At 34.0% G+C, this 12,310-nt stretch overlaps 1 protein-coding gene across 10 annotated transcripts in view; it reads left to right on the plus strand.

Moving 5' to 3' along the window:
- HMBOX1 (homeobox containing 1) overlaps window positions 1-12,310 on the plus strand; it is a 194,177-nt gene that overhangs the window by 76,340 nt on the left and 105,527 nt on the right. For all 10 annotated transcript variants that reach the window (XM_082726890.1, XM_082726891.1, XM_082726884.1 and 7 more), the window contains exon 3: window positions 8,093-8,569. In XM_082726890.1, coding sequence (XP_082583016.1) covers window positions 8,093-8,569 — 477 coding nt within the window. The remainder of the gene's footprint in view (window positions 1-8,092; window positions 8,570-12,310) is intronic.

Here is a 12,310-nt window from a genome sequence, read left to right on the forward strand (position 1 = left end):
TCATGAGGCCAGGAGTTTTTGCCTGATCTGTCCCTTTTTGCCAAGTACATGGTCTGACACATAGGGTATATTCAGTAAATGTTAGTTGAATGAATGACTTTTTCTCTAAATGGTGTCCGGTTTTCTGATTGCACACCTACTTTCAATTTCTCTCTATAAACTTGCAAATTTTGACTTGGATTTTTTTTTCCTGAACATGTGTAAGGTGGCTACAAGAAGAAAATTTCAGTCTTTATCAGTGTTAATTTAAAAATAACTGTTATAAAGTGTGACTGGCACATTGGAATATAATCTCATTTTTCTCAGTCTTTTTATTATGAAAAGAACATCTTATATTATCATTTGTAGTTATAACCCCTATTCTTTTGTTTTAATCAGTTCTATTGGCTTGAATTACAGAATCATCTTATCATACTGTTGAGCTCAGTCCCCAGTAAATCTTCATTTCTTACTTATTCTCACTTCTTATCATTTTTAAGCTTTAAGACTCCCACTCCTTTGATGGTAATAATAATTGTGAAAGAGGTTAATGTGCTATAAATAGTAAGAAGAGCCCGAGTACATCTTTAGTTGATGAATATTATGATTAACTCTAGAATGCGTTAAATCATCATGCAGTAAATACCAAGTATGTGAAACAAAACTAACGAGTAGGTCATATGTTGCCTAGTCATTCTAGATAAAAAGATAGCAAAGAGAATCAAGCTGAAGAAAATGCTAAACGCAGTTATTTTAATAAGATCTTAGTAACTATTAATGCTTTACAAGTAAGGTAGTAATGTCATTTTTGCACAGGTAATTTCAAGATTAATTATATGTAAATGCTTTAACCTTCTTTGCTCTATATGTTTGTAAAATTTAGTTTAAGTAAGTGTTCTGGACCAGATGCCGATCTAAGAAGGGTTTAGATACAAATCCAAGTAGGGATAAAATTGATTATAAAATAGGTTTACGGGGCACCTGGGTGGCTCAGTGGGTTAAGCCGCTGCCTTCGGCTCAGGTCATGATCTCAGGGTCCTGGGATCGAGTCCTGCATCGGGCTCTCTGCTCAGCAGGGAGCCTGCTTCCTCCTCTCTCTCTCTCTCTCTGCCTGCCTCTCTGCCTTCTTGTGATCTCTCTCTGTCAAATAAATAAATAAAATCTTTAAAAAAAAAATAAAATAAAATAGGTTTACTACTATGGTCCGATAGTATGGTCTTTTGGAATATCAGTTTATGAACTGAGCCATAATTCCTGAATTTAATTGTTCTTTTATGCTTTAAACATTGGCTGTGTTACTGCAGTGTCAAAATTCTTCTCACATCATTTTCAATTATTGTTGGCCTGAGTCTGCATTCAGATTAGTGATTTAAAGTGAAAGACGTTCTTTATCCTGTGAACAGTTCTTGTGCTATATAAGAAAATTAATTCAGTTTTTACATGTTATCTTTTTCTGTTATAAAAGAATTGCTGGTATCATGGACTTAGATGACCTTTGTATGTCATTTACTGCCATAATTTCAGGATTACATGCTTAAACTAGGTAAGTTATGAGAAACAAAGTGTAGAAATGAGAGGCTGTACCTTTGTTTATGTTAATACACATGGAGATACTATTCTTGATATCCAAGAAAACTTCTAATCTTGGCATTTTCGGAGTGAAATATAGTACATTCAATATCGTATGCATGATTTGATCCTGGTCATTATGCCTACTCTGTAGTGATCATACATTCCATCTTAGCAATTGTAGATCTTTTTACATTAGATATATCTGTGTACTAGGGACCTCTCTTGGTGCAAGGCACAAATATCCAATTTAAACAAGTGTAGCATAAGGGGAGATTTATGCTCTTACGTAACATAGCAAGAAGGACAGAGATGTGGCAGGGACTCAGGAATTATTAGAACAGAGTATGAACACTGCAGAGCTTTCTCCTTTATTTGTTTTTGCTTCCTCCTTTGTTCTGCATTTCCTACCATGTCTGCTTTATTCTCCTAAAAAGTCACTTCTTTCAGGTGGTGAGGAACCTGTCAGACTAATATCTTTCTGCAACTGAGCATGGTTATAGTGACTATCCATTTTCCTCCTGATCTAACCTAAATATTTTAAGGAGGGCGGCTTCTTTGTGTACCCATCTTTTTGGCCAGAAGGTGGGATATTACTAGTGGCAATACCAAGAACATGTAGTTGGAAACAGTGAGACACTCTTAGGCAGAAAAAATAATACATATGTTCTGTTATCTCCTTTTAGGGCTTTTGAAATAAAAGTGTTTCCCATGGTGAATCTGAAATGACATAAAATACTAACTTGTGGAATCATTAGTTTTGATAGTTATAATACAAGCTTAGGATGGTACTTTTCAATAACAGGTTAAATTCATATAAAATTTATTTTAGTTTTATGCTATCCTGCTCCATACGGAAAAAGGTTTAAGGAATTATATACAGGTACTACCTGCTCTGATATAACTGGACAGGAAAATAAATAGGAAAAAAATCAGCTTTGATTTTTTTTGTCCATATGATAGAAACCGTTTATGAAGTCTCATTTAAACTAAGGTTAGTTTATGAAGTATTTTGAAAGCATTAAGACTGAAGTTAGCAAAGGACAGATCTACTTTATTCACAATGGCAAAGAATAATGTTTAGAAACCTCAACTTAATAAGTCAGTAAATTCAGGGGTAAATTATTTCAGTTACTAAAGGGATTGGGTAATTACATGTATTTATTTTTTAATTTTTTAAAAGATTTTAAAAATTTATTTATTTGAGAGAGTGTGTGTGTCACAAGCAGGGGGAGGGGCAGAGAGAGAGGGGGGGGGGACAAGCAGACTAACCTCTGAGCAGGGAGCCCACTGTGGGGCTTGATCCTGGAACCCTGGGATCATGTGCTATCAGAGTGCTGCTCCGTAGTGCTTTGCCTCCGATGTCAAGGTACCCCTGTTTTTTAATTTCTAATATTAATTCCAGTATAGTTAACATACAGTGTTGTATTGGTTTCATATATACAATATAGTGATTCACCAATTCTATATGCTACTTAGTGCTCATCATGCTGTGTGCTCTTAATCCCCTTCATCTATTTCACCCATCCCTTACCCACCTCCCCTCTGGCAGTTTATTCTCTATAGTCGAGTCTGTTTTTTTGTTCGTCTCTTTTGTTCTTTGTGCATTTGTTTTGTTCCTTAAATTCCACGTGAGTGAAATTATGGTATTTTTCTTTCTCTGACTTTTTTCACTTAGTGTTATACTCTAGTTCTATTGATGTGGTTACAAATGGCAAGATTTCATTATTTTAATCACTAATATTCCTCTCTCTCTCTCTCTCTCTCTCTCTATATATATATATATACACCACATCTTCTTTATCTACTCATCTAACAGTGGACGCTTGGGCTTCTTCCATAATTTGACTATTGTAAATAATGCTGCAGTAAACATAGGGCTACATCTATCTTTTGGAATTAGTGTTTTCATTTTCTTTGGGTAAATATCCAGTAGTGGAATTACTGAATTATAGGGTAGTTCTATTTTTAATTTTTTGAGGAACCTCCATACTATTTTCCACTGTGGCTGTACCAGTTTGCATTCTCACCAATAGTGCACACAGATTTCTTTTTCTCCACATCCTCACCAATACTTCTTGTTTCTTGTATTTTTGATGTTATCCATTCTGATAGGTGTGAAGTGACATCTCATTATAGTTTTGATTTGCATTTCCATGGTGATGAGTGATGTGTCTGTTGGCCATCTGTATGTCTTCTTTAGAAAAATTGTATGCCCATGTTTAAATTGGATTATTTGCGGGTTTTGTTATTAAATTATGTAAATTATTTATCTCTTTTGGATACTGACCCTTTATAGGGTATATCATTTGCAAATCTCTTCTCCCATTTAGTAGGTTATCTTTTAGTTTTGTTTCTTTTGCTGTGCAGAAGCTTTTTATTATGATGTAGTCCCAATTTTTTATTTTTGCTTTTGTTTCCTCTAACTTAGGAGATATATCCAGAAAGATGTTGTTATGGCCAGTGTCAGAGACACTACTGTCTGTGCTCTCTTTCATGACTTTTATGATTTCAGGTCTCACATTTAGGTCCTTAATCCATTTTGAGTTTACTTTTGTGTATGGTGTAAGAAAGTGGTCCAGTTTCACTCTTTTGCATGTAAAGTTGTTCAGTTTTCCCAACACCATTTGTTGAAGCAATATTTTTTCTATTGCATATTCTTGTCTCTTTTGTCAAAGATTAATTAACCACATAATCATGGGTTTATTTCTGGGCTTTTTATTCTGCTCTGTTGATCTCTTGTTTATTTCTGTGCCAGTACTGTACTGTTTTGATTACTGGTGATTTGTAGTGTATCTTGAAGTCTGGGGTTATAATACTTCTAGTTTGGTTCTTCTTTTTCAAAATTGTTTTGGCTATTTGAGTCTTTCATGGTTCCACACAAATTTTAGGATTATTTGCTCTAGTTTTGTGAAAAATGCTGTCATTGTTTTATTAGGGATTGCATTAAATCTGTAGAATGCTTTGGGCAGTAAGGACATTTTAACAGTGTTGGTTCTCACAATCCATGAGCATGTAATATGTTTCCATTTGTTTTTGTCATTTAGCATCTGCTTTTAAAGAGAAATTCCTAGGATTTGGATTTAGTATATTACTAAGCACTGATAGAGCAGACAAATGGCTAAAGATTGTAACAGAAACTAAAATATTAAGTGTCTCTTATAAGCCCCTTGGAAAATGTTCACATAGCTTTTACAACAAACTTTATTTAAGCCTAATATACCTTCTGAAAAACGTACAAATCAGTAGTCAGTGCTTGATGTTCACAATGAATATACCAGTGTAATATAACTAACTAACATAGAACACGGAACATTACCAGCACTGCATAGCATTTTAATAATAGATCATTTATGTTAAGCCAGGTGTATTCTTCTTTTGAAATGGGTCAGGAGAAAAAAATAAATGAGTTACTCTGGGTGCAGTTTTCTCTTCTCTCCCAACTAGATGACATATTAGGGAGGGGGATGTATTAAGCTAACAAGTAGTAAAGTATAATTATAATGGGCAAAGAATTTAAAGATTTATTTATTAGTTTGAGTTAGAGTACAAGTTCATGTGCTGTGAGAGGGGCAGAGGGAGAGAATCTTCAAGCAGACTCCTCGTTGAACCTGGAGACTGACATGGGACTTAATCCCACAACCCATGAGATCATGACCTGAGCCAAAACCAAGAGTCGGATGTTTAACTGACTGAGCCATCCAGGTGCCCCATAGCCAAAACATTTAGAATAGCTAATGACTGGAAACAGTCCATGTGTCTAAAATAGGATGAATAAACAGATATGTAGTATATTCCTATAATGAAGTAGTACTCAGTAATAAAATGGAACAAACTACAAATACCCACAACATCGGAAGTGAATCTCAAAAACTTTATACTGAGTGAAAAGAGTACATAGGAATTCCCTTTATATAAATTTTTAGAACAGGGAAGACTAATCTGTGGTGGGAAAAATATGAGCAGGGCTCCTTGTGAGAGAAGGGGCCAAGGATTAACTGGGAACAGGACACTTCTTGGGATGGAAGTAATATTCTGTATCTTCACAGGCATTTTCACAAGTTATATATATATTTCTTTTTTACAGCATGTACTTCTCAAAACTCATAGAATGGTAAACATAAGATTTGTGTATTTTCTTTTATGTAAATTTTACCTCAAAAGAAAAAACCTACAAATACTGAGTTCTAGTTAATAAAATGCATGTGGAAGTGTTTAGGAGGGAGTATACAGATGTCTGTACCTGATTTTAAAATGCATAAAAATAAGATGAATATAGGTATGGATACATAAGGGAAGGGGTAGTTAACATTATAAAGCAAGTAAAATGTTAACAGTAAAATATAATATGTGACTGTTGACTGCAAATTTCTTTTAGTTTTTGTGTATGTTTAATGTTTTTCATTATAAAATGTTGGAGGGAAAAAACCTAGGCAATCAAGAAAGAATGTAAAAATCATGAAAATAGGACTTATATCATGGATAGCTTGTCACAGTGAGTATTAGAAGAAAGGAGAAGATGTGACCTATGACCACAAATGGCTTGCAACATGTTATTTGTGGTCAGCAAAATGTGTTTGTTTTTATTTTTAATTATCCTGTCTCTACAACTGGAGATTTCACATAAAAATTCTAGATTTTTGCTTGCTCATTGTTAGAAGGATTTGAAAGGCAACACAATCAGTGGAATAGAATAGACAATCCAAAGGTAGATAGAGATTTGTGTGAAAATTATGCATATGAGAAATGTTGTATTTCAGATTAGAGGAGAAGAGATGTATTACTCAGTAAAGCCACCTATGCAATTTTTGGAAAAATTTAAAGCCCAAATCCTTTCACACTCATTAAGTAAATATAAATTCCAGATGGAGCAAAGATTTAAAATTAAAAATCCTATTTCTAGGACCTCGAGTCCATCAGTAGAGTGATTTTATCCAAGTGGTTTTAACTGGAGACTTAAAAGAGTTAAATAGCCAATATCCCAAATCATAGGATTCCAGTAAGTCCCGCTATATGTTGGAAAACAGAATAATATATGTTTTTGTAGTCTGTAAGATCTAGGTTCAAATCTTTTTTCTACTCTAAATCAGATTTTTTGCAAGGTATAGAACCACTCAGACTTCGTTTCCTCAATGATTCAGTCAACTAATATGTGTTTTAAAAGTCTGCCATAGGAAGTTGTGAGGATCAGATGAAATTACATTCTATGAAACTCTTGCCCAATGCCTGCCTAGAAGTGAATGTTCAGTAAATTTGTAGTATAGAGGGATGAAGAAACAGACTTTGAACAGCTGTGGGGAACTGACTCAGAACTGATGTTTACATGTAAAGGATGAGAAAATTCCTTCCATTAGCAAACATTTATTAAGAACTTACTGTATGCCATGCATCCTTTTGGCATTTGAACTATAAAAATAAAAATACTTAAAAAAAAATCTTAAATTAGGGAAGTCAGGTTTTATAAGAAAGGAATTTAAGTAGTGAGAATTTTTAAATTTGATAATTTACTTAAAATTAATATTGCTATAACGCTGACATTTTCTGGCATGCTAGTTTCTTGTGTTAGTTAAAGGAAACATGATGTGGAAGGAATTTCCCAAGAAAAATGAATAGTTTGGCTACAACCATGAAAGATCCATTTCTCAGGATAACTATTAAGAGAGAGTGCATTACAGAGATGAGATACTAAATGAAATTGCTAAGTGGTGGTTGAAATGGTACTTAGTTAAGATTTTTTTATGTACCTTCTTTTCCATTTAAATATTTTTGCTGGTTATTAGTATTTGCCTGGGCTTACCTTACCAAGTCATTTGTTTACACTAAATGAAGATAACAGACTTCTTAGGTTAGTTTTGCTGATATTTAGTAAAACAAGATAATATAAACTGCTTTTGCAACAACTTTTCATTAATGGTACTCTACTGTAGAGTAATGAATTTGAGATGGAAAAGCCACCTATGAGTAATCACAATTAGGCTAGGATTAAAAGTGTATGTATCTAATCTGCTGTTTTGGGATTATTGCCATAACTGAAATTTTGGTTCAGATATTTACCAAATCAAGGAAAGTATAAATTTTATGCCATATGCAATTGGGTTTTGGGGCACCTGGGTGGCTCAGTGGGTTAAGCCTCTGCCTTTGGCTCAGGTCATGATCTCAGGGTCCTGGGATTGAGCCCCACATCAGGCTCTCCGCTCAGCAGGGAGCCTGCTTCCACCTCTCTCTCTGCCTGCCTCTCTGCCCACTTGTGATCGCACTCTCTCTCTCTCTTTCAAATAAATAAATACTAAAAAAAAAATAGTAGTTTTATGTTACACCTAATGTCCGTCTGCTAATAAACTCAGTAACTATACCAGTTTGACATGACAAAAACATTTTAGCATGGAGTGATAATAACTGTTACTATAATAATGTGTTAATCATTTTCAGTAAAGAAATTGATGTAGAAATATTTTGCATCTTCCCCTCAGCATTCTCTGTAATGATATGTTCTTTGATATATGCTGTAAATAAAAGGGTTTTTTTTGTTGTTTTTTTTTTTTAGTTTGCTGGAAACCATGTCTCACTATACAGATGAACCCAGATTTACCATAGAGCAGATAGATCTGCTTCAACGCCTTCGGCGTACTGGAATGACTAAACATGAAATTCTGCATGCCTTGGAAACTTTGGACCGTCTTGATCAAGAGCATAGTGACAAGTTTGGAAGAAGGTCCAGCTATGGAGGAAGTTCTTATGGGAATAGTACCAACAATGTTCCAGCATCATCTTCCACAGCTACAGCTTCCACACAGACCCAGCATTCTGGAATGTCCCCATCTCCTAGCAACAGTTATGATACCTCCCCACAGCCTTGCACTACCAATCAAAATGGGAGGGAGAATAATGAGCGATTATCCACATCCAATGGAAAGATGTCACCCACTCGATACCATGCAAACAGCATGGGTCAGAGGTCATACAGTTTTGAAGCCTCAGAAGAGGACCTAGATGTAGATGATAAAGTGGAGGAATTAATGAGGTTAGTTCTTTTGCTTACTCAGAGTCCCCAAAATGTGTTTGTTCTTAGACTGGTTTTGAGTAATATACTGTATTTCAGCTACTTACCCGTAAGAACTATGATTTCCTCCTCCTCCTGCTGGAGGTGAAAGAAAATATTTTCAAGTTTTATGATTTTAATTCAAATTTTCTCTACCATAGCCCTTTCTCTTTGCTGCCTGATAAGCCTTTTCCATTCTGTTTATCAAAGCAGAAGTTAACCTTCTCTTTATAGTACTAATTGCTAACATCTGATGCTAACACATTCCAGTCCTTCGAGTTTTGAGAGAAAAGATGATTTTACCATGATACAGAATTTGTACAGTTTTTCACTCTAACATACCACAATAAAGTAATTATGAGCACCTATTATATAAAAAGTTGTGTTCTTCAGAAGAAAAATAAACATGGTTTCTATCCCTAAGAAGCTAAAGTTCTAATTTAATAGATACCACATATATATATACATGTATGTATATACATACATACATGTATATATATACACACATACACAGAGTTCTAATATATGCCATATATATACACACACACACACACATACATATGTATGTATATATATTATGTATTACAAGGTAAATGTTTTAAACACTGAGGAAAGAAGTCCACTTCTTCTAGGTAATTAGGAGAGGCTTCACACTGGACCTGGAACACTGTGAGGCCAGTAAGCGTGTGTTTTATTTGAATGTTGTGTTTCCAGGATCTAGAATTGTCTTTGGCACATGGTAAGGGTTTAATATGTTAAGTGAATGGATGAATTTGAGCTAAATCTAAAAGAATAGCTTTCGTTTTGAAATATAGGAATTTTATTTAAAGTTAAAGGAATAGTAAAAGGTAGAAAAGGCAAGGATGTTCAGTTTTATAAAGGTTGCATGAGCTCTAGACTATGGTAATAAGAATATTATTTTAGGATGCAGTACAGGTTTGGGAAGATTTGCGTTCCACACAAGTAGTTTATGTTTAATTTGTTTGGAATTAAGGATTTTTTACAGGTCTGTAGGAATAGACATCATAAAAGTATTGTTTTCAATAGATTATCACTACTGTAGTAGGAGGAAAGCCTGCAGATAGATTAGTTACAGTAGATAAAGAAGTTGTAGCACAAATTTGTCAAAATAAAGTCAAAACCTGTAGTGTTGAGTTATAGTTCTTCCTAAGGCTTTTAAGACTGAAGACAGTATAATGGTGACTTAATGTTGCATATGGAAGATCCATTCTCTAGTACCACAGTGGTAAACTCTTTTAAATAAACTGTCCCGAATTTATTTTTAGGGTAGCACTGCCTTGTGTGGAATTGTGAACTAAATGGACTCTTCCATCTATTACAATGTAATTCCTGTAATGAATGGTTTTATAGAGCAGCCATAGAACCCTGTTATTTAAACTTTTAAAACTTAAAGTGTAAGAGATTATTTGGTTTTGAATTCATTTTCACTTGTTAAAACAGCTGGCCAAAGTTAACATGAATTTAACATGTGTATCATTGTCATGATTGAAAGGGAGAACCATTACGTCAAGTAGAAGTTACTTAAGTCATTGAAATATAACAAGATTAGCTTTTAATTATCCTGAGTAGAGAGGATATCAATATAAAATTTATATTGTTGCTGTCATTGGTCAGTTTTAATAAGCTTTTAACATAACAATTAATTCCCAAATGTGTATTAGACTACCACAAAATTTACGGAAACTTTCTTGTTAACAAAAGGCTCTGAATATTGGCCAAGGTCTAAAACTTGACTACAAGGGTCTAAAAACTCAACTGTTCGCTCTTATATTGGCGTAATGTTATAATACAACTGTGTTCTCAAAATAGAAAACCTATTTAGCAGTGACTAGGATTTGTAGTTAAATCCCACAATTAACACACATTCAAGTTTTATCATTAAAAATATGCATGTTTTTGCATTGAATTTACTGCCACTTATTGCATAGTTACAATACTTTTATCTTTACCCTATTCTTTGCTTCTTTCTATGAACTGCTACTTTGGTTCTGTAATCATCTAAGGGTCTCATTGAACCTTCTGGCTCTCTGTAGTTCTCTGCCATTGTGTCCTCACCCACACCTGCACTCCTCCTTTATGCCCACCTCAAGTTTGCACGTAATAATGATCCTTAGGTCAGAGGGAGAGGTTTATTGCATGGTTGTTCTCACTTTTAATCATTATAACCATGCTATGTATGAGGTACAGCGGAGAAATTGAGATTCATTAAATTTAAATAAGTAGCCCAAGAAAATTCAAAGTGGGTAGAGCCTGAATTCTAACCCATGTCTTTATTACCATGTCTGTGGTATCTGTTGCCTCTGTAAATAAGTTTTTCATGTCTGTAGATTTCAGTAAGATTTTAAGAACAGTGGATGATGTAACACAAATGGAAGTTGTGAATGACTTAATGGGCTGCTCCTCCCTCCCTCTACCCACCCCCATGGTATTTGCCACTTCAGATCAGTTACTAACCAGAGGAATTTTTATTTGGTAGAATGTTAGAGAAATTTTTGAGCAGTGAATTTTTCTGAGTATACTGTGCCACATAGGGCTGTACTGCCCTTGCTAATCACTCAATACTATGAAATTGTAGTGAATTAGATTTGGTGGGCTCTAAGTGGGGAGAATGGGTATCTAAATGCCTTCCTGCCTCCTTTTCTAGATAATCATATATAATTCACATCTTGCGTGCTCACATTTCCTAACCTTTGTAACACTCAGTCATAAGTATTTTACAAATCACATAGCCCATTGAGTTCATAGACTTGACACCTAAAAATTTCAAGGTACGCAAAGGAAATTTTTTGTAGAAATTAACTTTTAACTGTATACCTGATAAACTTGTTAAGAAAGAATCAGAAAGAAAGAAACTGCTACTTTTCCCACTTTTTAATTGCTTGGGGTAAAAAAAAAAAAACCCTAGATAGTGAGTTCTCAACAATTTATTGAATATATAACGTTTTAGGAAGGACTTTAAAGCAAAAAGCTAGAATGAAAAACCCATATACATACTAGTATTTTTAAATTGCATCTATTAACATATATATTTATATGTCAGTATATATTTGTTAATATTATAGTGTAGATCTGTTCTTTCATATATATACTATAAAATAACAATTGAAATGAGGCTTATCAAGAATTCATAAATAATGCCATATATTAAGTTGTTATTCTTAACTACCCATGTATTAAATTTTAAGACTGTGTTTGTATTTTATATATAAGATGCAGGACTTTATTCCAAGTGCTCAACTGTATCCCTAACAATAGGCGATTTAGGATATTTATTTCCTAAATTCAGTTACTATGTTGTGTATACATTAGAGTAGCTTTCCTTTTAAAGTTATCTTCAAAAATTTTAAATTATGCTTTATCTCCCTGTAGAAATCAAAGGGAGGAGATTCTTATTCAAAAGTTAAAGAGTTTGTATGTAATTGTATTTTCCCATCTGTGATATAGTCTGTCCTTGTAGGTATTGCTCCATCTCTGGAAGTCATTGAGTTAGATGGCTACTTTAAGGAGTCCTAAAGAATGTGTAGTATATATCAACTGAGAGAATATGGAAGATCTTAAAGCATTTAATTTTTAAACATGTAGTCTTTAATAGTCTTTGTTCCAGAAAAGGAAGGATTGCCATTTTGAGCTAGCACAAATAACTTTCCATTCTGATTTGGGAAGCTTAAACATATTTGAGATTAAGAATTTAGAGCTTTTTTA

This window comes from Mustela nivalis, assembly GCF_964662115.1.
Source record: "Mustela nivalis genome assembly, chromosome: 4".
Taxonomy (NCBI): domain Eukaryota; kingdom Metazoa; phylum Chordata; class Mammalia; order Carnivora; family Mustelidae; genus Mustela; species Mustela nivalis.